Source organism: Bombyx mandarina, chromosome 10 (genome assembly GCF_030267445.1).
Source record: "Bombyx mandarina strain Sakado chromosome 10, ASM3026744v2".
In the NCBI taxonomy this organism is placed as follows: Eukaryota; Metazoa; Arthropoda; class Insecta; order Lepidoptera; family Bombycidae; genus Bombyx; species Bombyx mandarina.
In genome coordinates, this window is record NC_143217.1 from 13,339,483 (window position 1) to 13,366,681 (window position 27,199).

The window sequence follows — 27,199 nt, forward strand, 5'->3', positions numbered from 1 at the left end:
TGATTTCTTGGCGGGTGCTGGTACAGAGTTAATTGAATTAACTACAACTATAAAAATTATGTACACTTTTTAAACATAAAACACGAAACAATATCTCTGTTAAGAGAGTTCTACTTGGTGTAGAGCCTGGGCTTGACGGCAAGCCACGCATAGACTCATAGACTCATAGAGTATTGATTCAAATACAGAGCATGGAATTTACCTCGTGACCTGGACCTTGAATCAATCCGAAAACACATGAAGTCAGCGTCGGAACGTTACTTCGATAAAGCTATGCGTCATGATACTCTGCCGCTGACTACTCCCCGAATCCAGATAACGCAGTAGCCAGTCACCGTCGACGCCCTAGACACCTTACGGATCCATCGGATCCAATAACTTTTGCATTAGATGCCTTCAGCTCTAAGACTAGGAGCAGGCTTACGGACCCCGGTAACCCTACTCGTCGAACTCGGCAAAGAGTTTGACGTGCAACTTAGCCCATACAACAACCTGCTGAGTTTCTCGCCGGAACTTGTCAGCGGGTCGCGATTGCGATCCATTAGTAGATTCATTCGCGAAGCAGCTACTCTTAAGTTGTTAGTTCTTCTTTGGAGGCGCTCGGGTAGCTATTTGCAAATTCCATCCCTCCTGACTGAGCCTTTGCTCGCCCACCTGTCCTGAAAGTGGAAAGGACTTCGGGGCACCATTAATCCCAAATGCATAAAAAAGCATGGAATTTTCAATAAAAATCGTTACATAAAGTTTTCCATAATTTTATTGCTTCAAATCACAAGTTACAAAATTAATTCAAACTCTCGCAACGAACTTCAGACATCAATAAATTACCAGCATCCGCAGACTAACATACATTGATATACTTTTACATACATTACAGGAGTGTCTTTGATCTCACTGCGTAATGAACTGAGTACAACTTAGGCCCACGATTGTGAAACAATTGAGCAACAGACATAATTAACAAGACGGGTCTTTAGAAAGGCTGGGCTGAGAGAAAGATTTATACAGATAGTTAAATATAATCCGTATCTTGATAAGGTGATTTAGACGGATTAAACTTTTGAAATATAAGCTTTTAGTTTTTAATCTAGATCTACCGCCCGTATAGGCAGAGCTGTGGCAGGCGTGGGGCGCTGCGGGGTGGAGACACGTACAGTAGCTTTCTTTTACGACTTAGTCAACTATGTTCTAACAATGATGCTGATGTCCGCGAGCGCACCGGCCGCGGGACTCCGGGTCCGTACGCGCCCAGGACTGCTATTGCCCCGATGTACCATTCAATATTACATTGAGTTTTAAATTACACAAAATATATTATTTTTTCTAATATTATACGTATCTTGTAATATCTTTGTATCACAGACTAATGTTCATATATGAATACAATTAATCTAGCAATTACAGCTCTTTGAGTGATCAGCCACAGAGTGACTGAAGATAAATGTACATACTATTGTGATCTGGGAGAACATTTCGCTGAGTCATAGGGGAGGGGGGGGCGCATCCTAGTATGTACTTAGAAATAGGAAATACATAAATTCAGCGACTTGACTTAACGTAATGCAATTGTTCTTCGGTAGCGTTTTGTGAACGAAACCGCCATTCGCGGTTTTCAGGATGAGCTCTTTATAGAAGTTAGATAATGAAAAAAGTTAAATGTACAAATATTTAGTTACAATTAAACAGGTCAAATATATTATTATTACGAATATATTACAAATTAATGATTGCCTAAGATAAATAATATTTGGTCCTCGGAGCTACAGGTAATGTATTTTCACTAAATTAAATATAAATATTAGTCGAAATGTCATTGAATGTTATGACATAGTCGTTTAATGGTTCCCGGGCGCGCAGAGGGCGGGCTCGGTCGGCAGCAGCGTGTGCGCCCGCTCGTGGTAGAGCTGCGCGGCGTACAGCGCGTGCGTGCGCAGCCAGCGCGCCAGCGCCGCCGAGTCGCACTGCACGCGCGGCCGCCGCACGCCCGCCTCGCCGCCGCGCACGCCCAGCTCCACCAGCTGCGCGCCGCCGGCCTCCACCACCGCGCACGACACCAGGTTGCTGCACAGAGCCCCCGTCACACACACACTCGCCGGTCTCACATGTCCCTACTCATTGAACAGAAATAGAAATGAATACCTGAGGTGCGTCTCCATGACGACCTGGGGCGCGGAGTGCTTGCAGGTGAAGATGCGCAGGTAGGAGTCCGAGAGCAGCGCGCGGATGTCGTGCGGCGTGTCCCGGACGATGCGGTAGGCCAGGAAGCGCTCGGAGTAGTCGTTGTTGTTGAGCGCGTACAGCAGCGCCGCGCCGTGGGCCTGCGCCCCGCAGTAGCGCGGCAGGGCGGAGCCCGCGCCCCACGCGCACCGCGGCCCGCGCACCCGCGCCGGCACCCACTTGTCCGACCTGCGACCACGACTCGGTCAGCCGACGCTGCGTGACGTCCCCCGTGCCGTGTGTAGACTAGAGGAGGGGCGGGCAGACGCACATACCTTCGACTGGTGTCCCTGAGTGCCGAAGCCGTCTCAGCAGCGAGGTCGAGGACGCCGATGACAGGCTTGGTGACGGTCCCCACCAGCCCCTTCCCCACCCCCGTCAGGAACCCTCCCAGCCCCTCCTGCGTCGCGCCCTCGTAGCTGTGTTTCACCAGTGACGTCATACCCCCTGCAAATATATTTTAATTTTGATTATTATAAATTAAAACACATTTTCAAAGTACAGACATAAATAACTTCTAAGATATCATTGAAAGTATAAATATGCCTGGAGCGGCGCCTGACTCGTTTAGCACAGCAAGCCAGCCAACACATGATACCTGACCATTCACTACCACCGGCACCGCGCACTGACAGCATTCAACAATATTCCTAAGATATCTCACAAAATACATAATTGGGACAAGATTCTTCCTCTTCGAAAAAATCAGATTCATACATTCATCGACGTGCAATCACGACTAAAACATTGTAAATTATAATTAAAGTAAGTAGCAAGAAATCAATTGGTTTTATTATAAATGCAATAAAGCCACAGTGTCTCGCGTAGACAATGCCTTTTTCTATTTTTATCTTTTTTGTGTGCATTTTATAAATAAATAAGAAACTTCATCTCTCTATCTCCATCTCTTTCTCTCGTTCAGAGTTGCACGCGCACTTTATTTTATTAAAGAACTAAAAGTTGCAACCCGCACCGAGTATGCCGAGCCCGAGTCCCCTGAGTCCGGCGGCAAGGTGATGTCCGTGGGCAGCACTGCGGATCCGGCGCCGCGTCTCCTCGTGCGCCTCGTCCCACACCACGCGCTCCAGCCCGTCGCCCAGGGATTCTGGACACAAATATTTATTTCAAAATCTACGTGGTAATTTCTTGAAACAAACACATTTTTGGTTAAAATAAAAGAAATAATTTTCGTTGACTGTTTTAAGATTTGTGAGTGTATTTTGTAGTTGAAGTTGATTTGGGTAGTCCCAGATAGTTCTAGAGTCGGCACGTTTGTCGTCGAATAGCTGAGGACCGCACAGAGAGACAGTAAGCAAGAGTACCCGACACTTTGGCGGCGGAGTTTGAGATCCCGTGCGTGACGTTCTTGAGGAGGGCGCCCACGTTCCCCTCCAGCAGCAGGCCCGTCACGCCCTCCGACACGTCCGCCACGAAGCCCAGGGGGTTGCCCAGGAAGTCCACAGACCCTAATATCTTGGCGGCTTGCCATTTTAATTCCTGTAGGAAGACGAGTAAAATGAATCTGTGCTGCGCAATATGTGATCGCCCACGCCTCCAGCTACTACCCATTGCGCGTGTAGCATGCGACTATTTTTTTTTTATTGCCCTTGTAGGCAGACGAGCACACGGCCCACCTGATCTTGAGTGGTTACCGTTACCAAGCCGCAGCCTACCGCTTAATATTCTCCACAAGTCTCGTTTGAAGAAGGACATGTCACAGCGCTCGGGAAACACCGTGGAGGGAAGCTCATTCCATAGCCGGATGGTACATGGCAAAAAAACCCTCTGGAAACACATTGTCAATGACCGCAGTGGCTCCAGGTAGTATGGATGAACTCGACTCCGGTGGCGAGCGGTGCGATGGTAAAAACGAGATGCCAGTATCATCCCGAACAATTTTTATTTATTGCTTAGATAGGTAGACGAGCTCACAGCCCACCTGGTGTTAAGTGGTTACTGGTGCCCATAGACATCTACAACGTAAATGCGCCACCCACCTTGAGATATCAGTTCTAAGGTCTCAAGTATAGTTACAACGGCTGCCCCACCCTTCAAACCGAAACGCATTACTGCTTCACGGCAGAAATAGGCAGGATGATGGTACCTACCCGTGCGGACTCACAAGGGGTCCTACCACCAGTAATTACGCAAATTATAATTAATTATTAAATTTTAAATTTAATTCCTTCGAGCACTCCCCATGGAAAATACGGTACAAAATACAGAGGGAACCGAAGTCCCTCCGCAGACCCGATCCGTGAGAATGGGATTATCGACAATACTACTAATAAGAAGAGTGACTCACGTCTTTAAAATGAGCCAGCATTTGCCTGCCGAGGTAGGACGCGGTTTCGAACACGTGCACTCGTTCGAAGGGCTCCAGCTCCACGGCCGCGTCCTCGAACTTGATGAGGGTGAGGCCCAGCCGCCGCTTCAGCGAGCCCAGCGAACTGTCCAGCTTGTTCGCCGTGCACATCGACAGCCGGATCTGTGCCAACCGCGCCGTCACCTCACTCTCTCGTCTGCACTTACTCAACATTATACTACAGTGTGCGTGATGTCGCTCTCGGTGACTGTAAAGGTAGCCCTACATAAACATCATTTAATTAACAATGGACTGGTACTTAGGAACCATCGCGAATTGTGTCTGTGCACTCGTAGCGTGAGCTCTTGAGGTGCTTTGGTCGTGGAATGAAAGCGTGTTGTAGAGTACTGTGTTTCTGTGTGTATGTGTTAGGGGTAGCTGCCCCTGGTCGCGCGGGTGCGTCGGTGCGAGACCTGGCTGGGTATGATCTTGAGCAGGCCGAAGTAGTATCTGGTGGCGGAGAGCGCGGTGAGGCTGTGCAGCATGCGGCGCGTCTCGTAGTCCGCCTCGTCCACCTGCTCCTGCGCGCTGTCCTCGTCCTCCTCGCGCCACCACGACCACAGCACCAGGATCAATCTGCCGCACAACGGATTAGCGCATCACTGCACACTCGCGACCCCGCCGCCAGGGTCACCAGTCTGCGGGACGGATCACAATAAAATATGTCTCTAATGATTTTTGCGGTGCATAACAATTAATTTAAAACAGATTAATGCTTGAGGCGACCGTCCCGCCGCAAACCTAGCCACGTACGTGAATAGGTAAGTGTTCATTCACAGCAGCTACATTAAGGTATTAAACATCGCCACTTCCGACCTCACGAGCGTCAGCCTCATGCAGCGGAGATCGAATGTGAGGGTTTGTAGCGCACTGTGCAGAGCGTCGGGGTGCGAGCCTCGGTGCGGGACAGTACACTCTCGGAGCGATCATAAAGTCCCAGGGGGTGACACTCAGGGGGACCAGAGGGGGACGGACAGATTTGCCTACTCAAGCTCAATTAATTAATCATTTAAGATGTAACAATAAACTAATAATATAAATAAATATAATAAACTAAAAATAAATAGAAATTTGTATGAAAACATTTTGAATGTTTGAATGTTCGCGTATCGCGAATTTGAATTAAGTTAATCATTTAAACATACCTTTCCTCCAATCTGACCGCCAGAGGTTTGAGCGCGACAACCAAGTGTCTGAAGAAGTACGCGTTGTATTTGTCGGAGGGAGATCGCTGGAGTTCCACCGACGCATGGAGGGCTGGGGCGTTGGCGCCGCTGCGGTCCGGGAGGCAGTACAGCAGCACAGGGCTTGGGGTGCCCAGTAACTAAAAAAATAAAATAAAAAAACATGTGTGCAATTCACACGTGGTAGAAGTGAAACCTTCCAAAATTAAAATACAATTATCCTAAACGTCTTAAGTATATGTAAAATTTTGTCATTAGTAAATAATTGTAAGGTAGCGCCCTCTGTGAATTGATATTTTACTTTCACGTATAATCCTAAATTAAAATTCACTACAAGAGCTTTCATACACACGTTAGTATTAAAAAATCTCTCAGATGGCGCTGTATTCAATAGTATGTATATTTCTGTCTCATTCTTTGCTGGCTTCATCCTACACATTTTTGTATTTGTGTCTCTTACCTGTCGTTTTTTCCGTTGCATCCGGTTTGAAATCACAACGATTCTAAAGAAGTTTTCACTTCAAAAATTAGTGACCGCATTTTTGTGAGCCGCGTGTAAGATTGTCGATTGATAGCTGCCGCTAGCTACAGCACAGCAGTCCGGTGCTCATCAGTCTGATTGTTTAGTAAAATAATGCTGGAGGTGCACCTGGTTGTCCCACTGCATGTCCTGCAGGGTGAGCGCCAGGCTGGCGGCGGAGGGCGTGAGGCAGGCCCGCGCCCGCAGCGACACCGCGTGCGCCGCCACCAGCTCCTCGCCGCCCCCCACCAGCGACACCGACACGCCCCCCGCCGACACCCACACCTCCCACTCGCGGCCCCCGCCGCCCCCGCCGCGCTCTCCGTCGCCCTCCACCCAGCCCGAGTCCTGGACGTAATATATAACTCAATATGGATTGTCAGGTTCGATTAAATTATAATTCTGGTTGGATCAGTACAATAAAGAGATCCAAAAGCAGATATAATTACGGGCGCCTGTTGGTCGCGTATCTGTATGAGTCGCGTGGGTCCGTCGGCCTGCAGCGTGAGGAGCAGCTTGCCGCTGCCGGGCCGCAGGGTGTGCCAGCTGACCTGCTGCTCCGGCCGCACGCTCGCCCCCGCCATCCCCAGCACCACGCGACTGCCTGTGACAACATCATTCAAATCTCATTCCCGGAGATCGGCTCGGTAAGAAGTGGCCCTTGCTGCCAGTCGATCCACTCGTAACAATGTAATGTATATACATTTGTTATTTAAAGAGGTAATGGTTAAATGTGTAAGATGGTAAGGGAGGTGCGGACGGACCTGGCGCGAGCCCCATGAGCGAGGGCGGGTCGGGCTGCACGCACAGGTTGCGGTGCGCACAGCACAGGCGCGCCGCGCGCAGCTGCCACGCCTGCGTGCTGGCCCGCCGCGCGTCCGCCCGCCGCAGCACCAGCGCCGCCGCGCGCCCCGGCCGCGGAGCCGCGTCCTCGATGTCCAGCACCTGCACCCGCCACGCATCACTCACTTTAACTAATTAATATTCATTTCGACAAAATTATAAGTTACTTGAATAATTGTAGCGGCAATTATCGTAGAATGTAATAAATCTGGCAATAGCTCGAATCTTACTAACGACTTATTTTAAAAACATATAAATATAATATAGCTAACCATAGCGTGAGGCGAGAGTGGCGCATCTTCTGAGAGCTGAGCGTCGGTGGGCTGGGGAGGGGAGCTGCCCTCGTGGATCAGCTGGTCGTTGGGGCCGCGTCTCCACAGCTGTGACCTGGATACAACGGTCTGTTATGTGCACCAGTCCCCACAATTACCGACTCGACCTGGTGGCACTCGGCTATTTTATCTAAGTCAGGGCTAATATTTCATTGTACTAACTACCATCTCCTCTTCTCGCACTCTTCACCGTGCGCCGTGCCCGCTAAACACTAGATGGACCGTGAGCTTGCCATCCACATTAAAAATAATTATAATTAGTTTTATCTGACCTGTCCCCATATCGTTTTCTTCCAAGCTGGACTCGTGTGGAGCCGAGTGGAACTTCCAGCACCAGCACGTTGTCGTCGGCGTCGGCCGGCGGAGCCTGCTTCCCGGTATTAGATGGGTTGGAGTCTCTGTTAATGACATATTAATATTAATCTACCTCTGCGACAATTCTTGAGACTATAGCTAAAATATAGGGCGTTAGGAAAAATCGACTCGCGCGTCATCTGGTGTCCGCTAACGGTACTACGGGACAAAGTTTCACGTGCGTAGCCAACAAATGTACAAATGTTCAAGTGAATGGACAAGTACCGAAGACGCACACAAAGATAATTCTGACAATTTCCTCCGCCCAAACAAGAGGATGCTGTAGACGTTATGTCACCTGGCGGTCGCCTGGAAGACAACGTAGATGAAGTTCTGATAGAGCAGCGTGTGCGTGGCCGGCAGCACGTCCAGCGGCAAGTGTCGGGGCGGCCCGCCCGGCGCCCGCAGCGCCAGCACGCGCGCGCCCTCCGCCGCCGGCAGCGCGCACACCTCGCGCCCGCGCGCACGCACCGCGCTCTCCTCCGCGCACCCCACCTGCGTGCGCGCCCGCCGGCCAATGTACAGTTTGACAAATATACGGATTAAGTCTATTATCAAAAAAAAACATGATCACGGATATCCATAGGTCCAGTTGATCCGGTAGTCGAAATACCAAATCATCTGCAGATCACACTTTGTAGTCCCATCTCCACCCCCCCCGCACCCGAGGGGGACCGTTGGTACCTGGTGGTATATGATGGAGACAGGCGAGTAGTTGTCGATGCGCAGCGGGGGCGGCGCACACTCCGCGTCCGTGAGCACCACGAACAACGTGGCGCCCTGCAGCACCACCTCCACCCGCACTAGCTGGTACGAACCGTCCGGCTCCCTGCACACAAACCCTTACAATATTTGATCTCAGTTAGTCACTGCTATCGGAAAAGCAATGCAAAGGGGGACTCGATCCAGATATTTTTGAAGTTATACTTCTTTAGGCGCGTTATGAAAAATTGATGAAAGTTAAATTTTACGATGCGCGCGCACCGTGACACAAAATTAACAGAATGAAGTTGCCCACTAAATCGCTCATTACAATACGACCGACGTAACTTGGCGAGTCTGAATATAGCCGCAGGTGAACTTTCGCGCATGTACACTCGTAAAAAAAGCTACCAACAAAACAGAAATGGAACCTCTGTTAGTGGCGCATGTTGGCACGCACGCCGCCTCTGTTCACTGTGTATTTATATTTATAATATTTATCCACATGCTTTGAGTTTCTACATTTAAAACACGTGTTTTCATTTTGTTTTCATTATACAAGTGTGAATTTTATATGTGCGTCTGAATTATATTATAAATACTAATTAATTATACTAATAAAAATATTATAAATACTAAATAAAAAAATATCTTCAAAAAAAATCAATAAAAAAAAAAAAAAAACTAATTAATATTAGCAAATATTTGTGAAAAAACTGTGCTCATCAACCTTCCTAAGTGCTCCAATACAATTGAGGTTAACTATCCGTATGTATTATTTAGTAATATAAATGACAAAATTATTATTTAATATAATTCATACTAAGTATTATTAAATTATTAACGTTAAATATTTATTATTAATTAGTTAATATTTAAAAAAAAAAAGAAATAAATTTAATAAAAATAAAGTATAACTTCTTACGCGCGTACATAAGTACACGCACCCTTTTTTTAATCTTGGTTGGGCGGGTGGCACCACCATCTAACATTATGGTGGGCTTGGATGTTGTGCGCGTTTATATTAGCAGTTGGTCTCTTTCGCAAAGTTTTCTAGGCTAAGGGACATGTGTGGAAAGTTGACCTGCAGGCGGCGTGTAAAGTGCGAGGGGAGTCGATCCGGAAGGGCGAGCACCAGGAGGCCGCGGGCGGCACCCTCACGCACAGCGAGTGCTCCCGCTCCCAGCGCGCCCACTGCCACGGCAGGTAGCAGCCCGCCACCGCCGTCACCTGCGCGGCGGCCGCGCCCGGGTCGTTCTGTCGTCACATTGCGTCTATACTGTTTTGATGTCGCGTCAACAATTTGACCAAAATATTACTGTACGAAATTGGTGTTATTAGCAAATGTTTTATGTACAGTTTTTGTGATTCGAGGGTCAAGGTTTGAAAGCTGGATACGGTGTACTGTGGGCGGGCGAGCACGCACCAGGGTGGTGGCGGCGCAGGCCTGCGCGAACTGCAGCGTGCGCGTGGTGTTGTTGTGCAGCTGGTAGCGCGGCGCCAGCGTGACGATGTTGGTGCGGCGGTAGCGGCCGCGGCCCGCGCGCACGGACACGCCCACCGCGTACACCCGCTCCCCGCCCCCGCCCTCGCCCTCCCCGCGCACCTCCAGCCGCTTCACGCTCACGCCGGGGCCCAGCCCGAACGGTGAGCACCACTGTGTAATGCGTCACTTCAAAATTGGTACTGAATGGATTTACCGAATAATTATTTCATTTATTTACGTATCAATCTTCCCGATGTTAGTAAGGCTCTATTACATTTGGTTCCTCAACTAAATCACCCTTAAAAATCATTCCATGTCAAGCAGCAGCTTTGATGCCCCTGGCATTGTCATTAACTAGGAGAGCCGGTGGTCAAATTAGATTATTTACAAATGGAATCCATTCAATATTTTAAATAGTTCCAATATATATTTTAAAATTTAAATGGCCTCACCTCCGGATTCCCAGGGAGTCCACGACCCAGCCTCGCACAGAGCGTGGGCCTGGCGTCAGGCTCGGCGAAGGAGAAGAGCAGAGGCGCCACGACCCGCGCCAACTCGTGCTCTGCGAACTGTCCTGCCGCGTCTGCCGCACTGCCCTCAGCGCGGTACACGAGCGGCAGACCGGTGCGGTTCACCAGCCAGTACGCGGCCGACACAGACACCTGCGGGCGCGGCACACCACTACTCCTGAGCTCACACACAGCACAGTCGGACGCACCGGACTAGATACTTCCATTAGGTAAGGAGAGTTAGGAAGCGATAGTGGTCAGTGTCACGGGGCAGAGCATTCATTCTATGATGCTTCCAATTGTGTGCTTAGTACCGGAAAGTCTCCCATGCTAAGGATTACAGCAAGCGACAATCCCTGACGCGCGCTGAGCAGTAACCACAAGAGTTGAGCCAAAAGCTCGTCTGCTGTAGAGGCGACCATTACACTTTCTGGTAATGCTCATCGTCGATAAGAAGCGAACAGTCGACGCACTTACTTTCATCCCATCAGTCTTCTTGACGGTGACCCGAGCGTTAAGGTAGAGTCGCCGAGAACGGGTGTCCCTGAGCTTGATCTTGGCGCTGAAGGAGGCCGGTGTTCCCGCGGCACCCCCGGCACCGCCCGGACCCCCCACCACGACGGACGTGGACCAACCGAACCCTTCCAGTTTGATACTCAGTTCTACGCCTTCTTCAACGTTGACCTAGATATTGATTGGAACATATTATACAAATGTTTTCTTGTTTATGTAAATTCTGTTAGCGTCATAAAAAAATACATGTGGGGTCTTTAAGCACGGTCAAGGCATATTGTACACTTATATAATTTACTTTAACTTTAATTTACACTTATGTAAGGCATGTTTAAGGCGTCATCTATAAACGTAGGCACCTATCGTTAAGATTCACACATTGAAGGGTCACCTGATGGAATGGCTTGGTGTCTCCGGGTGCGACGGAGCCGTGCACGACGAGCCCCGCTTTGTTAACAGACCGGTACTGCAGCTCCAGAGGCAGCAGGTTCTCTAGGCGCAGCGCCGGGACCAGGGTCAGGGTGTGGCCCGCGATGGGAGGGCCGCGGTCCGGTGGGAACCGCTCCCGTATCATCACACAGCAAAACCTGAATCATTACAGAACAGAATCTATGCGTGTTTACAAATCATCGTTATACAAATTAATTAACCTAAAATTAAATAACCTAAAGGCTGCCAAACACCGTTTACTTTTTGTTGCAAAACTGCGCCCATACACGTATCAGAAGCATCGGTCATTAAAGCCAGTGGGGCCGTTGATGACGGATGCGCCAAGGTCAACGCCTGTTGAAGGTCAATCTTACATTTCTCAAAAGCGTTTTCCGCACTATCAGTCCACACTATCTTAGTTTGATCTTTCTTTTTAGAATTAATTAAATACTTATTAGGTGCTGCCTGATGCAAGACTGAGTTAGGTAGATGCGGCCTATAAAAATTGACCATGCCCAAAAAACGGCGTAAATCCGATACTGTTTCAGGTTTCGGAAAATTAATTATAGCTTCTACTTTATTCTTAAGGGGTGTTATTCCGTTTACACTAACTTCATGCCCCAAAAATTCAACTTTAGGCTGGCCGAAACAACATTTATCTAGATAGATGGTTATGCCATAAGAATTGAATCTTTCAAAAACTATTCGTAAATGCTCGTTATGCTGAGTAGGACTCTCGCTAGCAATGATGACGTCATTGAGATAACTGAATAGGAATTCAAGGCCTTGTAGGACAGTGTTATTCATAAAGCGTTGGAATGTTTGTGGCGCATTCCGCAAACCAAATGTCATTTTAGGAAATTCAAAAAGACCGAAATGAGTAATTATGGCAGTCTTTTCAATATCTTCAGGAGCAACATCAATACAATGAAATGCTCTATTGATATCTAGTTTTGAAAATATCTTTTTATCAGCCAAAATATAAGTAAAATCATGCAGTCGAGGAATAGGCTATCTGTCAGGTTTTGTAATAGCGTTCAATTGACGATAATCACCACATGGTCTTAAGTCTCCATTTTTCTTGGGGACAATATGTAACGGGCTAGCCCAAGCACTTTTAGAAGGCCGACAAATACCCAATTCCTGCATGATCCGAAATTCCTCCTTAATTATTTTATATCTCTCAGTTGCCAGTGGTCGAGCACGAGCATGCACCGGTGGACCAGTAGTTTCAATATAATGCAAAACGTTATGAGAACTTACTTCCTTAAATGACGCTGGTTTCGTAATATCGGGGTACAGCGCTAACAAATCACGATATGGATGACTCACATCAACAGTATGCAATGAAGGTTGATTGCTAACAACAATACAAGCTAATACATTCAGATCTGTTACCTTATCGATAAGCTTACGTTCACCCATATCAACCAAAAGATTGTTAGAAGTTAAAAAGTCCGCCCCTAATATAGCCTGTTTAACATCTGCAAGCACGAAGTTCCATCGGAAAGCGCGACGTAGCTTCAAATCTAGCGCTAACGTTTTTTCACCAAATGTTGCAATTTCAGTTCCATTGGCTGCATATAATTTATAGTTAGGATTTTTGATAAATTTACTTATTTTAGGCACCGGTAAAACTGAAATATTAGCACCTGTGTCCACCAAAAAATTTAGTCCACTATTGTAGTCCATCACACACAAACGGCGGCATCCTAAAATGGTACTAGCTTCCGCCCGCGACCGTACCACGCCTAGTTATCCGAAATTGGTTTCCATGCACATGGTTGGACGCATTTCTGAGCATTCTGACGGAACTTGTAATAGTAGTAACATAACCAGTTGGGGTTCTGTGGGGTACGGCGTCTCGATGAAGATCGTGAGCCACTTCTATCACGGTTACGATCAAAGTAGTTTTGTCTGAATCGTGACTGCTCCATGTTAGTCATTCTGACGCTTAATTTTGCTATTTCCGCTAAAATTAAAGATGTGTCGCTTGTTGATGGTCGTTCCATATTCGAGGTTTGTTGATTAACGACCTCAGAGATGTGGTTAACTCGCGTGGCCTCCGCAACATTATCCGCAATCATGGCGAGGTTGTCTAAATCTTTTGTTTCAGTGACTGTAAGGATTGCCCTCAATGTTGTAGGTAAGTGACCTTGCCATAACACTCGCAGGGTGTCGTCCGGTACTTTATCTCTGGCTAACTCTCTCCTCAAATCTCTCCTATGAGTCTTTCAATTTGTCGACTTTTGGACTCTTCATATGTTGATAATAATTTCGTTTTTAGCGCCAGAAATTTTCCTGTGTCCGGTGGCTTAGCTAGAAAATGTATTAGTTGAATAATGACTTCTTTTGGTAATTTCGATACGACAATGTCGAATTTAACTTCATCCCCAAGTTTCTGTGGGGCGAGTATAGACTCGATCCTAATGTACCATGCTCTGGGTTGCTCTGTCCAAAATTCTGGTATACGTGTCGATAGCGAGATCGCCATAATGTCCGCTGAAGTCTGCGACAATGCTAGTTGAGTTGCCGGAACTCCTGGTGTCGTCATTATTAATCACAATTTTCGTTTCATATAAATCACGTCGGGGTCACCAGTTTTGGATCACTACTGTAGATGTTGTTACCAATTGTGACTTCAGTAATAAAGAACTAATACACAGTAATGAAAACACCGTTTATTCCGTAAGATGGTACATGTGTTTACATAAAGACCGGCGCCGGGCAACTGGTGCAGTGTAATGCAATAACTGCATGCGCAAGCGCTTACGTGTCCCTACAAATAGTTATACAGAAGTTAAAACATTATTCTATTCAAATATTACTTAAAAGTACCACTGGTATAAAATACTTTTGATTGCCATTTCTTAAACTTTATGTTCTTTAGAATAGGGTATAACATGTGTTTGATGAAGTTTACTGCGAAGCTGACCTGTAGACGTGATCGGGCGGCGCGGTGCAGGAGTAGTGCAGTAAGGGCTTGGAAGGCGAGGCGTCCTTCCAGTGTATGGCGGTGGGAGAGTAGGGGTGCGCGGGCGTCGGGGCGGGGGGCAGGGGACGCGTCCACAGTGCGCCCCCCTCCGCCTCCAGCGGCGCCGCCCACGAGTCCCCCGGCGACACCCGGGCGCTGCGCACGCCACCCCCCACCCACTGCGCTACACACGCAACACACAAATGGACTTTATAGTTTAAATATATATATGTATAACGCCTTGCGGTGGCGATCGTGTCATGTGACCGCATACACGCGAATTGTCACTTTAATCGTAATCACGAATAATCATTGTAATATTTGTCTGAAGATTTGTTATAATACTTATATCCTATACATGCAAAATTCAACTGTAAAAGTGTACTAACTTACATTTTTTTTTTTATTGCCCTTGTAGGCAGACGAGCATACGGCCCACCTGATGATGAGTGGTTACCGTCGCCCGTGGACTTCAGCAATGCCAGGGGCAGAGCCAAGCCGCTGCCTACCGTTTAATACTCTCCACAAGCCTCGTTTGAAGAAGGACATGTCATAGCGCTCGGGAAACACCGTGGAGGGGAGCTCATTCCATAGCCGGATGTTACGTGGCAAAAAAGACCTCTGGAAGTGCAATGTGGATGACCGCAGTGGCTCCAGGTAGTATGGATGAACTCAACTCTGGTGGCGGGCGGTGCGATGGTAAAAACGAGATGTCGGTATCATCTCGAACAATTCCTCAGAGCACTCCCCATGGAACATACGGTACAAAATACAGAGGGAACCGAAGTTCCTCTGCAGACCCAGAGGTTCCAAACGATCCGTGAGAATGGGATTATCGACAATCCGAACGGCCCTCCTCTGTATGGAGTCAAATGGAAGAAGCTGGTATTTGGGAGCCCCGGCCCAGAGATGGGAACAGTACTCCACGCGAGGCCGGACTTGTGCTTTATAAAGCAAAAGCCTTTGTCCAGGCGTGAAGTACCGCTTCGCTCTGTTGAGGACTCCTAGCATTTTGGACGCCAACTTGGCTTTGCCTTCCAAATGACTCCGAAACTGGACAACGCTCGAAATGTCGACCCCAAGTATCCCGATACTCTCGGAAGGTTGCAGGGATACTCCTTGAAATTGCGGCGCCATGACAAAGGGGTCCTTCTTCGCAGTGAACGCGAATATCTAAATAATTATTTTTAAAATATTACAAAATATTCTGACAGCCTCCTACATTGTCAACTGTTCAAAGCACACACCAAAGCAAACATATTTTTGAATTATTTATTCGTATTGTTAGTTCGCGTGGCGGCGGACACGGCGTCAAATCCATTACGAAATCACTCCAAGCGTTGCATAACAAAATCACCCGATGATGATACGATCGTCAAACGTAACGTGCGGGGAGGTTGCAAGTTAATGTTTCTACATGTGGCACGGGGCCATCCTCCACCTGAGCTCTGTCTTACTACTAACGTGCGATCGTATTAGTCAAATAAATATTAATTTTTAGTTTACTTGTCGAAGGTCTATACATTATAAATCCTAGTGAATACCAGTGGCTGTGATAACAAAGTGAGGGTCTGTAATCAGCGGGACAGTTTCATTTACAATAGGACTGCAGATAAGAGACAAATGAGTCGTGCGAGGCGTGAGTACCGCGGGCTGAGAGCGCGGGGCGCAGGGCGAGGGGCGGCGCGCGGGGGGCGCGCGGGGGGGCAGGCGGGGCCGCTGCAGCGCCGCGCACCACGCCCGCACCGCGCCCGCAGTGTCGCCCTCCTCTGCACCACGTGTCACTACTTACGGGACCGCGCTGAGCCTCGGGCGCTCATCTCGGTTACTCAAACATACCCACTCACTAATGGCTGACCTAAGTTGACGTTGACGGTAAATTCCCACATTTAACATTTACTTTTTCGATTATTCGAATTATTTGTGTATTGGTAGGATTCCGTCGCAGGCACCGAGGCCACTGCCGGCCGGTAAGTGTACATGGACAATTGGCTTGAATTTTGAGCTAAATATCCCTATCCTTTTTTAATATATAGATAGATATAAGAAACATTTAAATTGTAATTAGTTACGATGTCTACTGTGTTACTAAATATATGAATAAAATAGATCCTATATATTTATTTAATAAAAAATAAGTAACCAATTACCAGTGGAGGGCGCGTGGTCCATCCTGACTTCGACTGGGTGAGGCAGTTTGTTCACCAGCTGCAGCGCCGAGCGCACCGTCACCAGCTTCCTGGCTGATCCTTCTAACGACACTTCGAACACGATGCGAGCCTCTGCGCCGGTTTTCTGAAAGAGTGGTTGCACTTCAGGTGGGAGGAGAGGCAACCTCTGCTCACTTTGAGACTCATTCGAGAGCTTCTTGCAGAACGGCTCGCCAGGGACATGGTGGTAGGCGATGTAGTACAGGGGCCGCAACGGAATGTTTCTGATACAAGACGAGCGAGAGTATCGTTTGTAGGCAACGTGGTGCAGTGCGGTACCGTGTGCGTGAGGGTCCGGAAGTACAGGCCGACGCGGTCCACGCAGACGGGGTCGGGGGGGTCCCAGCCGTCCAGCCGCAGCAGCACGGTCCAGCGGTGCAGCGCCGCCACGGGCCGCCGCCGCGCCCGCCGCCCGCCGAACGAGAACGGCTCCGTGTGCTGCGCCCGCACCAACATCCACGTGTCGTCCGGCCCGCACCCGTCGCCGCGGCCCGTGGGCCTCATCCTGCCGAGCGCGCCACGCAATATTTAGGACAAACACAATATGGCTACGACAAGTAGGGTTCTGCAGCAGTGCGGAGGTGTCACGTGACTCACTCGTCCACGGTGGTCAGCAGCGTCGTGAACCACAGCTTGTGACCGGTGTGGTTCCGTAGAGCGTAGGGCACGAACGGTGACCGTCGCCTGTGGCCGGCCGGGCTGCTTTTCGGTGACTGCTCCGTCGCTCCGGACTGCGTACAACAGACAACATACAGAATCCGTTCATTCTGACATTGGATGCGACTAGCTGAGACGGAGCGCAGTACTTGTGCGTGCGGCGCGTAGTAGTCGGCGGTCCAGTTGGCCCGTACGAGCATCAACAGCTCGACCAGCGCTGACGTCACGTTCAAGTTGAGCGTCTCCGCTGACGTCACGTGCACCTGGGCCCGGGACAGGGACAGTTCGCTCGTCAAACTCGTCTCCCATCGACTCTCGAACCTGAAGAGAAACCAGAGAGCTTGAAGATAAATATCCAGGTTGGGAAACAACAGGGTATGATACCGTCGTCCGCTGAGTTGAGTTAATGTTTTAATTGCACTGGAAACAATATGGACGGGAACAGACTGGACTACGGTACCGACTCTTTGACTGACACAGAATGAGAATTATTAGCCTACTACTGGCTACCTAATTATTATTCCCGCATCAGTCAAATAATTGCATCCTCTGAGGATCGCAATATTTTTAATCGCGTTAAAATGTCATGAAGAAAAATCCGAGATATTAGTACAATTGATAAGGTCCTGACCTCCAAGGTTCGACCATCGGCTCCCAACTGGACAGCGTCCGGTTGTAGTAGTCCACAGCGAGTCCGGCGGCGAGCCTGCCCCCTCCCGCGCCCCCCCGCACCGGGCTGGCCGGGCTCGACACCAGCACCGGGTCCTCCAGCGAGCCGGGCGCCTTGCGGAGATCCTGCACGAGTACAACCGACACTCAGCGACTTGTTTGTGACGAGAGCAATGAAACGTTAATGTAACGCAACGAGGCTGTGGTGTCCCAGCCGACTCGAGCCGCACTGCGCTGCGGTGTGCTTAGAGCACTGACTACATCATTTGTCCCAAAAGTTACCTACGGTCCATCCAGGCCCAGAACTAAAATTAATTAAAATGTGCGCTTTAGTTGTGTCTATATATTCATACATATAATAAGTGTGCCCCGGGCGCGGCTCGATGCGGTCTGTAACATACAGCCATTACGTTACCGGTCCAGGGGACATGGACAGCTGCACACCTGCTCCACCTGCAGCTCGGAGAGGGACAGTTCCAGGAGCGGCACGTCGGAGTCCAGGCAGTCGTCGATGACGCACAGCGCGACGCAGTCCGCCGTCACCTGCGCAGTCCCGAGCTTTATGTACTCTCTTTCTCTTTACTATACTCTACTACATTCTAATTAAGATTTATATACTCGTAAAGTCTAAGTAAATGAGACCATCAAAAATACAAATCTATCCAAAAAAGTTAGGTAATGCGTGCACAACTATTTAGTTTTATTAATTATTTAGTTATTTTTAGTTATTCCAGCAAGTTGATATTTTGTGAACCCGCAATACAATGTAAAGTGTTCCATTGCGTGCAGTGGTGCAACAAACAACAACACTAAAAATTAAAATCTTTCGATTACTAAATGCTAGGACAGCCGTTGTACTATAGAATTGAGAATTAGAAGAAATGGGACAATGGGTACTTCAAGGTAATAATTAATTGATGTCTATGGACTCTGGTAACCACTGAACACCAGGCGGGCAGAAATCTCATTAATTCGCTTAAGTATTAAAAAAATTTGGAACTCTCAGTATTTTTAAAACCATCAATCGACTTTTAGGTCTTGTTTGTTCTCAATAAGAAGCCGCGTCCGTGCGCCCACCTGCACCGCAGCGAGCGGCCACACGGCGCTGGGCGGGCTCGCGGGGGGCGGGCGCGTGCGGGCCAGCGGGGGGTGCGCGCGGGCGTGCGGGGGGCGCGCGCGGGCGAGCGGCGCGGGCCAGGCGGGCGGCGCGCGCATGTACACGCTGTTCGCGGGGACGTCCTCCTTCTTCAGCGGCTCCTCTGCTTTACCTGTGCGTCATAACGTTCAGGTTTCATCGTCAACTGTCAATGAACAATTTGGACGCGAGATTGGGCTGTAATGATGTATTGAGCTCACCCGACAGAGCGGCCCGCACTTGGACCGGTAGCGACTGCAACATGGAGGCGAACATGCGCATGTCGTGGTACGAGAGTCGCAGGTTCAACGTGCCCATTTGTACCTGCTCAAGGAAGTCGCAAAACTTCGATTATTGGAGTTTACTCCTTTAGAATCGATTTACATATATAGGCCCGGGGTATGAAAATTATGGGGACCAAAATCGTACTAGCATGTCACACGAAATGCGTTATGCGCATTTCGTGTGACATGCTAGTACATGCGCCGGCAGTCCGCCACAAAGCCTCGTACTGATCGCGCGTTTCTCTCATTATTGTATTTTCATATATTTGTTAGTCGTTTGTTTTGTGTCTCGTTAATTTGTTAATAATCTGTAGTGTATCGTGTTGTCGTAATATAGAACTATTTCTCGTATTGTTTCGTTTAATTTTTTATATCCAGTAAACTCCAGTCGTGCGTCGGAGCGGACACACACACATTTTTAATATAAATATTTGTTGTAAAAAACTAAAAAACACACTTGTAATTAGCTCAACTAAAAAATAGAAAATAATTTTCTATAAGTATAGAAAAAAATATTTTATGGTAAAAATGAGTAAGGTCGTAACTTGTAAGTACAACTAGCCTTGTACAACGTACAAGTAGCCGTTGTAACTGTAACTATACTGAGACCTTACAACTTATATCTCAAGGTGGGTGGCGCATTTACGTTGTAGATGTCTATGGGCTCCAGTAACCACTTAACAACAGGTGGGCTGTGAGCTCGTCCACCCATCTAAGCAATAAAAAAAAAAAAAAAAAAAAAAAGGTCGCACGAGATACCACTAGGCTTAAAGCGTTACTCTTGAAGATCCAGATCAGAGTATTCGCACAATGTTATTTTATTATTGTATAGTCATCGGCCCTCGATAAATGAACCAAGTTTCAAATCAACGCGACTGACTGGATTTGATTAAGATCCCGCCTACTGTTTAAATAAAAACAGTATTTCCAGAAATTAATAAGGCGGAGGGTGAAGCTGCGTCCACCTACCCGCGTCCCCGGGTGTACATACGTGCAGGGTCCGGTCGGCGTGGAGCGTGAGTTGCACGGCGGCCGGGTCGATGATGGACAGCGCCGTCTCCTCCTCGAGCCCCAGCACGCACGAGAACACCTCCAGCTCCGACAGCGAGCACGAAACCGGCACGGAGCTGCCGCCCGCGTAGCGCAGCACGGTCGTGCTCTGAAACCGCCCCACGTTCAGGGTTCTGCACCCGGGGAGCGCGCGGGCCACGGGGACAGTGTCCGCCTCTACGAGACCTCGACCGCTCATTGTAAGAATCGAACACTATTTCCGTTTGCAATCTTCGTTATTATTATTATTATTAAAAGAATGTAAAACGGCTTTAGTGGACTATGGGCCGAGGCTCACCCGCAGTATGACGGCGTTGGTGTCCCAGAGGGACGCGTCCTCGACGAGCACGAGCTGCGAGTCCGTGACGTTCAGCTTCAGCTCCAGGCGCGGCTCGTCGTGCGGCGCCGCGCTCGAGCCCCGCGCATGTGTCGACTCCTCGCTACCAGCAAATACGAACTACTTCATATTGAAATTCAATGAGATTAAAACAATGAGACGACCTGACGCGCGGAGTTCCCGCTCTAGACTTATTCGTTATAAAATAAATAACACTTTTTGACAGTTTTACAGACTTTGTAGCCGCCTAGAGTCCGGGCGGGCGGCGCCCTCTCTGTCCGGTGCGTCTCGGCACTCCTCGTGTCTTAAAACGTTTACCACATAATTAGCGATCTGTTAAATGTTCTATAATTACATGTTGGGTTGGCCTGCGTCTGCTGACGGGGGCGGCGGTTGCAGGATGAAGTTGCCGGCCGCCTCCCACCAGTCCAGGATGGCCATGAGGCGCATGTTGTTGATCAGGATGGTGTACGCCGAGGAGTCCTGCCGCTTCCTGTTTACATGCGAGACTATGAACCATTAGCTCGTCGTGTTCGGCGGGGGAACACGTCCGGCAGTAGGTACATCGTCATTCTAAGTACACACGTGCTTAACCAAACGATTACTACGATAATAAAATAACGTCGTACATCAAATTAATAAAAACATAGATATACTTAATTATTATAGCGGTACGGCGGGCAGTCCCACTATTCTGTCTACGTTTACGCTGCGGATGGCGGAGTGGCGAGAGAGACTTCAATCTCATGATTGGACAGCGACTCTCACTTACCACGAGATGTCAGGAACCTTGTTCACGTACATGCGCCACAACAACTATAAGTTAATTCAAAAACATTTAATAATCTCTATTGAACATTGTAGGAGGCACGGCACCTGGCGTGCACCTCGGCCTGCACGCTGTGCGGGTGCTCCGGCATGGGCTGCACGATGCGCGCGAACACGTTGGCGCGCCGGTTGGCGGGCTCGGCCGCGAAGCGCGTGTCGCTCACCAGGATCTCCTGCACACAGCGCGCGGGTGGGTGAGTGTGTGTGTGCGTGCGGGCGGGCGTGCGTGCGTGCGTGCGTGCGGGCACACTACGTAACCAATAGAAACCTGCGATACTAAGTCGATGTCCTGGCTGAGGTCGGAATAAATCTCGACGAGCAGACGCGATTTGATGAAATTGATGCAGGCCAGCGACGTCACGCCGTGCTCGGGCTCCAGGCGCACGGTCACGTCGAGCAGCTCCAGCCTTATGGACAACGTGGTCCACACCTGCGGACGGTACGGAGGCGGTACAGCCGGCGGCCCCCAAAGCGTCTTCGCTCGGAGACGTCGGTTTAAATAATATACTTTTGTGTTATACGAGTGCTATTATGTAATTAGTGGTAGCGTGATTCAAGTGTAGAGGCTGGGGCACCTGCTGGTGGGGCGGCGGGGAGGGCGCGGCGGGCGCGGGCGGCAGGGTGTCCCCCAGGTTGTGGTCCAGCACGCCGCGCACCACGCCGTACTGCGCCGCGTCCACCGAGCACACCAGCGTCGCCAGGGTGCCCTGGATGGTCATGTCCGCCACTGTAATCATATACACAACGTATTAATTACTATGACAACCACTTTATTCTTCTTTTCATGAAGTTTTAGAAAATATCTGACGAAGACTAGCAACGGCTTGGTTCTGGTGCATTACTTCAGGAGTGAGCGACGGTAAGCACTTTGTGTCAGGAGAGCCTCGCTGAGTTGTGATACCAATGTGTTGTACGGTTACCGTTGTGTGTGGGGTCGAGGTTCCGTTCGATGCAGAGCAGCAGCTGCGCCGGCGCCTGCAGCAGCTGGGGCCCGCGGCCGCACCGCAGCGACAGCCCCTCCAGCTTCACGGTGCGCACCTCCAACAGCTCGCGCTCACCTTGATGCAACCAACATCTCATCGTCACCTCGGCACGGGTGGTAAGACACCGAGCCACGTGTGGGCACGCCAAGTGTAACTGAACGGAAGCTACAATCTACGATTCATACATTCTGACATAAGTCAATCTGCATTGCTGTCGTAATTATCATTGTTAATAATTTGATAAATTTTATCGTTTGGGGGACTTTTTGGCGGGAAAGCAAGGAGTGAAGTTGTGTGATTTGTTTTATTTTGTCTATTTAGTGTTTCTTCAGGTTTAAATGTGTAATAACGGTGGTTTATTAACTGTTTAATATCTGTGACAGTGCACAAATGTGGGAAAATGAAACAAAGCCGCTGGACGTAACTTCTCGGGATCCTCCAAAAAGTCCATTAAAAAAATCTCAGTAAATGACCACCATTTTACTGAGATTATATTTCATCCCATATCATCTCATCTCATTTCATTTAATTTCATCCTAGTTGATTGATGTCTCAAATTAATCATCTTCATTTCATTTCACTTCATATTATCAAAAATGAAACCCGCAAAATTATAATTTGCGTAATTACTGGTGGTAGGACCTCTTGTGAGTCCGCACGGGTAGGTACCACCGCCCCGCCTATTTCTGCCGTGAAGCAGTAATGCGTTTCGGTTTGAAGGGTGGGGCAGCCGTTGTGACTATACTGAGACCTTAGAACTATATCTCAAGGTGTGTGGCGCATTTACGTTGTAGATGTCTATGGGCTCCAGTAACCACTTAACATCAGGTGGGCTGTGAGCTCGTCCACACAGCTAAGCAATAAAAAAAAAAAAAAAAAAAAAAAAAAAAAAATATCATTTTCCATAAAAATATCCCACATTATATCTCATCTCATTTCATTTCATGCCACGTTTCATATATTAATCAACTTCATTTCATTTCATAGTATCATATTTCATAAAATAAAATAAAATATATAAAAGATTAGGCTGTATGGTATGATACATATGCTTTTCCATTTGGAAAAATAAATCTACTACTACTACTTTATTGTTAGTTGTATATTATTTGATTTAATGGGGTATGTGGGTGCGCGCCCCGACCACTACAATTTGTTTTTACTCAGTTGTTCCGTTACTGTGATTATTGACTTTTATAAAAAATACTATTTTTTTGTCATCTGTACTGAATGGCTGGACTCACTGGCGTCGGCGTCCCGGAGCGCGGACACGGTGCCGGGCTGGCCGGCGCGGCGGAAGGCGGTGTCCAGCTCCAGCGCGTCCAGGCGGGCGGTGAGCGCGCGGGCGCTGCGCCCGGACACCGGCACCACGATGGTGGGCGCCGCCGCGCGCAGCCGCACCCGCACCCGCGCCGCGCGGTCCCGCCGCTCGGGGGGGGACACCTGGGGACCCACACGACTGTCTCGCTACCTACACCATTATATGTGTAACACCGTCCTAATACCACATGCATTCATTTACAATTTTAAATTCCTTGTTTTATTGTACTTTAAAATTTATTGTAATTACAATTATTGACCTTAAAATTCTATTAGACTTTTTTTAAATAAAAATGAATGAGAATAAAACTTCCTAAGAGGTGTGTGGAAAGTGGAAACTATAGTGAATGGTCTATGGTTGTAACATGAAGATAAAATACCCTAGGTTAAACCGATAAAGTCATTTTAACCATTTCTGATACTGCTTAAAGATCGATAATACTGCTTTCGGATTATAAATTAAAATAAAATTTAATATAAAAAACAATGTTGACGTGTTAAAAAAATCTATATCATTAAAGTGAAAAACTTTCAAAATCTGTGTAAAACTATGGACAAGGACATACAAGTGAGGTGCGGTACCAACCTCATAGACCTTCCCTAATATGTATGTACCTTTAAGGTTGAATTTGAACATCCCGCTGTGTCCCCTCACCTTAAGCCTGGCCTGCATGATGACGCGGCGCAACAGACTGAACTCTGCGGCGAAGGTCTGCAGCTCGTGCACGAACCTCTTGGTGTGCACGTACGTGACCGCGCCCAGCTCCACGCTGAGGCTGGAGTCGTGGCCCGCCTGCGCAGCCTCCGCGCCGCTCAGCCTGCGGGCGCAGTCACCAGTTAGCTTCGTGCTACTGTTCCCTGCGCGCGGGGTCGGCTCCCGGACACGAATACACACTTAAGGCTTCGTTAAACAGAACGCGTAATTAGCGCGCGTCAAAGCGCTACGCTATGACGCCGAGATGTGATGTACTACTGTGGTAACATACCGTCAAACAGAGCGCCAGCGCTATAGCGCTTGTAGCGCTGGCGCTCTGTGTGACGGTATGTTACCATAGTAGTACAACACATCTCGGCGTCATAGCGCGGCGTTAGTTTAGCGCTCTGACGCGCGCTAAGTACGCGTTCTGTTTGACGAAGGCTTTAATAGGTATAGGGTTGCCGTTACCGCCCCTCGTGTTACGGGGGGACGGGACCTTCCCATTGTTGTCCCGAAGTATAATGAAGTGCGGCAGAGGTACCTGCGGTAGTGGAAGGAGAGTGCCGGCGTGGCGTGGGTCCGCAGCCGATTCCTCCAGAGCGGCGCATGAGGCGTGAGGTCCTGCAGACAGAGCGCGGCGAGGCGCCCCCGCAGCTGGCGCGTGAGGCCGGTGGCGGTGGCCTGCAGCCTCACGCGGCACAGCAGCGCACGACACGTCTCCCCGCGCCCCCCCACCACCACCACGGACAGCGACCTCACGGACACGTCCGTCTGTGAGACCGTGCCCGCCGCGCTCTCCGACTCCACTGGGAGACAATTCATTTGTTATGTCTGATACTGAATACTTTATTGTGTTATAGTACAAAAGATAATCGTTGCTCCATGGCGGTACTTGTCTGTGCGTAGTTCTCGTGCATCTGTAGCGACTAACATTGAAGTATCATGAAAGAGCAATAGATAGTGGTCGTGTCGCAGATTGCTGTGTCGGATCTCACCGGTCTGCGGGTCGTCCTGTGGCGGCCCTGGCGGGGGGTCGTCGTCTCCCGCGATGCCGAAGAAGTCGAGGACGGCCACCCAACTGTCGATGTTGATGACCAGGTTGAGACTGTTGAATTCCACCGTTGTCAGCTTAGATACCTGTGGCGGAGGGAAATTTACAATGTTTTTACGGTCCTACGACTTAAGTGCGTGTTCGTCAAATTAATTAGTGGTCATGGAATTTGCCTTCTGATATTTGGTCTCGAACTCTGGATGCTCGGGGTCCGTGGTGTGCACGGACACGCAGACCAGGTTGTCGTCGTCGGACGACGGAGAGTCGTCAAACTGCGCGTCGTTTTCTGTATCTCCCTCTCCTTCGGGCGAACAAGGAGGCGTGGCTCCACATTTATTTTCCTGCTTCTTTGCCTTGTCTTTTTCCTACAAGAAAATGTTTGTTGAAACATTATATAAACCTAAACTAAAACGAATCTACCAGTTCACGGAGCTAACTGCGTGTCCCATACTTGTGAGCACTCTAGTAGTGATGTTTGTCGACACACAAACAAATCGAAATCTGACATTCAAATACTCGCAGTCACCCAGCTCTCCACGATACCGACACTGTCCGTTTTCTATTTTGATGTTTTGAGAAATATTTATGAATTTTATGTTGTCAAAATATAATAGTCTTGAGCGCTGCTGTATGTTCGCACTACGTGCGCTCGTGTCGACGTACCGGGGACTGGTCGAGCGTGGTCCCCGGGGACAGCGAGCGGGGGCGCGGGGCGCGCGGCGGGCGGGGCGGGGCGGGCGCGGGGGGCACGGAGCGGGCGCGCGTGCGGGGGCCGGGGGGCGCGCGTCCCACGTGCGACTGCAACAGCAGGCGATGCCGCGGGTCCCGCCCCGCTACCAGGTCCTCCATGCGGACACCTTGCAGGCGGACCTAGATAATTACATTTTATTTAAGTAAATATTATTCTCTATTAAACAAATATCACATTCCTATTTTTGACAAAAATAATCCCATCGATTTCAATATGACATTGCTTATTTTATTCTCTAAGCAAAAACAAAATATTACTTATTCATAATAGCGACGTTCGTACGTCCAATTGATTGGATACGAATACATTGGTTGCGTACACTATATGCACACCAGCAACAACTAGTACACTGAAGCCTTCCGGAAACAGCTTCAACTTTAGTTCTAGAGCGATGTAGCGACGCCACTCGGCTCTGTCCTTACACTGGCAGTGACGTCACATGTCATTCTATGTAACATTTGTCTATACTAATATTATAAAGGCGAAAGATTTGTTTGTTTGTATTGAATAAGCTCCGAAACTACTGAACCGATTTGAAAAATTCTTTCACTGTTTGGAAGGTACACTATTCACGAGTGACATATAATCTTTTTTGAAAAAAAATTAGGGATCTTTACTAAAACTCCAATAATGTAACCCAAGGTGTAAAAAAATTACCTAAAATATTTTTTACATCGCGTGCCCTGCGAAACCTATTGATGATTGAATAATATAATGTACTACGACTTTGTAGAACACATTATTATTTACAAAAAGTGTCGTGACCGCATATGTCTAACTATTATAGTTATGCCGCAAT

General features: G+C 48.6%; 1 protein-coding gene and 1 pseudogene across 1 annotated transcript in view; both read right to left on the bottom strand.

Annotated features, from left to right (window-relative positions):
• Window positions 1–739: 739 nt before the first annotated feature.
• Window positions 740–27,199, bottom strand: part of Vps13D (vacuolar protein sorting 13D) — a 43,133-nt gene continuing 16,673 nt past the window's right edge. Inside the window, 42 exon segments of the mRNA XM_089730656.1 lie at window positions 740–2,061; window positions 2,140–2,406; window positions 2,493–2,664; window positions 3,191–3,322; window positions 3,540–3,714; window positions 4,523–4,705; window positions 4,996–5,158; window positions 5,728–5,906; window positions 6,416–6,634; window positions 6,736–6,890; window positions 7,051–7,231; window positions 7,402–7,516; window positions 7,734–7,859; window positions 8,114–8,310; window positions 8,500–8,644; window positions 9,602–9,774; window positions 9,944–10,174; window positions 10,456–10,665; window positions 10,990–11,196; window positions 11,417–11,612; window positions 14,390–14,612; window positions 16,579–16,723; window positions 16,918–17,143; window positions 17,236–17,369; window positions 17,445–17,616; window positions 17,927–18,090; window positions 18,409–18,507; window positions 19,042–19,232; window positions 19,321–19,423; window positions 20,375–20,542; window positions 20,732–20,873; window positions 21,126–21,263; window positions 21,647–21,771; window positions 21,867–22,028; window positions 22,174–22,325; window positions 22,519–22,656; window positions 23,826–24,024; window positions 24,557–24,719; window positions 25,140–25,404; window positions 25,594–25,735; window positions 25,823–26,014; window positions 26,313–26,519. Of these exon segments, the coding sequence (XP_089586782.1) occupies window positions 1,836–2,061; window positions 2,140–2,406; window positions 2,493–2,664; window positions 3,191–3,322; window positions 3,540–3,714; window positions 4,523–4,705; window positions 4,996–5,158; window positions 5,728–5,906; window positions 6,416–6,634; window positions 6,736–6,890; window positions 7,051–7,231; window positions 7,402–7,516; window positions 7,734–7,859; window positions 8,114–8,310; window positions 8,500–8,644; window positions 9,602–9,774; window positions 9,944–10,174; window positions 10,456–10,665; window positions 10,990–11,196; window positions 11,417–11,612; window positions 14,390–14,612; window positions 16,579–16,723; window positions 16,918–17,143; window positions 17,236–17,369; window positions 17,445–17,616; window positions 17,927–18,090; window positions 18,409–18,507; window positions 19,042–19,232; window positions 19,321–19,423; window positions 20,375–20,542; window positions 20,732–20,873; window positions 21,126–21,263; window positions 21,647–21,771; window positions 21,867–22,028; window positions 22,174–22,325; window positions 22,519–22,656; window positions 23,826–24,024; window positions 24,557–24,719; window positions 25,140–25,404; window positions 25,594–25,735; window positions 25,823–26,014; window positions 26,313–26,519 (7,302 nt within the window). The 3' untranslated portion in view covers window positions 740–1,835.
• LOC114252407 (uncharacterized) lies at window positions 11,881–14,270 on the bottom strand (annotated as a pseudogene).